The 2,236-nt window shown below is 39.8% G+C and overlaps 1 protein-coding gene across 1 annotated transcript; it reads left to right on the top strand.

Annotated features, from left to right (window-relative positions):
• Window positions 1-1,628: 1,628 nt before the first annotated feature.
• On the top strand, window positions 1,629-2,108 carry LOC102498886 (60S ribosomal protein L36-like). Its single transcript, XM_006164961.2, has 2 exons — window positions 1,629-1,855; window positions 2,066-2,108. Exons 1-2 carry the CDS (start codon window positions 1,629-1,631, stop codon window positions 2,106-2,108), a joined length of 270 nt encoding a protein of 89 aa, XP_006165023.2.
• The last annotated feature ends 128 nt before the right edge of the window (window positions 2,109-2,236 follow it).

Raw genomic sequence — 2,236 nt, forward strand, 5'->3', positions numbered from 1 at the left:
GTGACAATAGGCACACCCCAAAAGCACCCATAACTGAAAGGTCTGTTGAGAAATGTTCATAGAGACCCACCATGGAGAGTCATGCTGTTTAGTACACACTGAACGCTAAGCCAGAATTTAGCCTGAAGGAAACATATCACACCTGATTTTATACACAGTACAAAACTCTGTATCCCTCAGGACAAAACAGTGACAATAGGCACCCCCCAAAAACACCCACAACTGAAACATCTTTTGAGAAATGTTCACAGAGACCCACCATTGGAAGTACTGCTGTTTAGTGCACACTGAATGTTTAGTTAGAATTAAACCTCCAGGACCCATATCACACCTCATTTTGAACACTGTACAAAGCTATGTATCCCTGACCACAAACCTGTGACAGTAGGCACACCCAACTGACACCTAAAACTGAAAGATACCTAGAGAAAAATTTATAGAGACCCACCGCTGATAATTATGGTGTTAAGTACACACGGAATGCTAAGCCAGAATTAAGCCTCAAGGAACCATATCACACCTGATTTTGTGCACAGTACAAAACTCTGTATGTCTGAGGATAAATCTGTGACACTAGACACACCCCAAAAGCACCCACAACTAAAAGGTCTGTTGAGAAATGTTCATAGAGACCCACCTTTGGGAGTCATGCTTTTAAGTACACTCTGAACGCTAAGACAGAATTAAGCCTCAAGGAACCATATCACCAGTGAATCAACCATTATGGAGTACAATAGCTTTATCTCTCTATATCTATTGATCTATTTATCTATTGTTTATCTATCTATATCTATTTATCATCTATTTGTCTATATCTATCCATTTATCCATCCATCCATCCATCCATTCATCTGTCTATACGGCAGTAAGAAAGGAAGTTATATGGTGGCAAATATTTTTGGTATATTCCTTTATGTACCCTCTGCCCCCATGTCTGGCAAAAACCGAATGAATAAATGAATGGTAATTTAAAGTTCTGCCACAATTTCAAAACAATTCTCACACCTCTTTAAATTTAGCAACTTGAAAGTTGTCTCAGGGATTGGGTAATAATGGATATTTTCTAACAGGTTTGTGTATGTGTGTTTATTATAATCAAATTCTTAGGAATTTAGCCTGCTTAAGGACTAATAATCCTGGATAATTTTTCAGGGGTATGAGTTTGGGGAATAACAAAATCAAAGATGTTAGGACATTTAAGCTATTACTATAGAAGCAGTCCTGAGAAATATAAAGGTCCTTGGCCCAGCAGGTGGCATGGTGGTTTAAGTGCTGTGTCCCACATAACCATCTCCCCAGTTTGAGTTCTGATCTGGTGGTTTGAAAAACACACTGGGTGCATGTGTGTGCATGCCCAAAATCCAAAGAGGAGAATGGAGGAGAAGGGATTATGGTGTGGCCATCTCCCCAGGGGGTGATTTCTCATTTTTCCACCTCTCTGTGTCTCTCTCTTTCTCTCTTTCTGGTGAGTACACATGTCTTATGGCAAAAATCCAGATATATAAAGTTCCTTTAATATAGCATTTTCTATTTTAGTATGTTGTAGCAGAAGACATTTAATCTAGTCCTGTTTCAGAAATAAATCCATTTGTTTTTTCTCTATCAGTAGCTATCGGAGAACCTCAATCATGTCTCTGTGCTACCTCATGGCCATGGTCCTCAACATGGCCCACAAAGTGATCCAGAACACAAGCAAGCTGGAGCACAGTCACCGCTGCGGGCACCTCACCAATCACACCAGGTTTGTGTGTGGCATGATCCTGGAGGTGTGTGGCTTTGCCCCCTACAAGCAGTGTACCATGGAGCTGCTCAAGGTCGCCAAGGAGAAGCAAGCCCTCAAGTTCATCAAGAAGAGGTGAGTTTAAGGAAAGAAATTAAGGAGAAAATAGAGAAGGCAGGACATTTATGGGACACTGAAGTGCGTTATTATCTGTTGATGAGAATATATTTTGTATCCTCAACTTGACTGGTGTGAAGTATATTCACACTGGATAAATTCAAATTACAAGCAAAGTGATGTGTAGGAATTAAATGTATAAAATAAAAAGTAATTAAAAAAAAAGAGGGTGGGGACACACATCCATGCTAAGAGGAAGTGCAAGGAATGAGCAAAGTCCTGGCCTCCATGTTGGAAGAAGATGTCAACGAGGACTGAGTCCCCTCCCCTTTGTAGACAAAACCCAATTTAAACTTAAAAAAAAAATCCATTTGTTTTGGAGAGAATCTTCTATAATAT

The sequence above is a fragment of the Tupaia chinensis genome, unplaced genomic scaffold (assembly GCF_000334495.1).
Source record: "Tupaia chinensis unplaced genomic scaffold, TupChi_1.0 Scaffold143759_1, whole genome shotgun sequence".
NCBI lineage: Eukaryota > Metazoa > Chordata > Mammalia > Scandentia > Tupaiidae > Tupaia > Tupaia belangeri.

Bases quoted from the DNA above. Each gene is read 5' to 3' on its own strand.
- LOC102498886 (XM_006164961.2), top strand. From the start codon at position 1,629: ATGTCTCTGTGCTACCTCATGGCCATGGTCCTCAACATGGCCCACAAA. The intron at 1,856-2,065 runs GTGAGTTTAAGG...AAAAAAAAAGAG, and splicing joins CTCAAGTTCATCAAGAAGAG to GGTGGGGACACACATCCATG.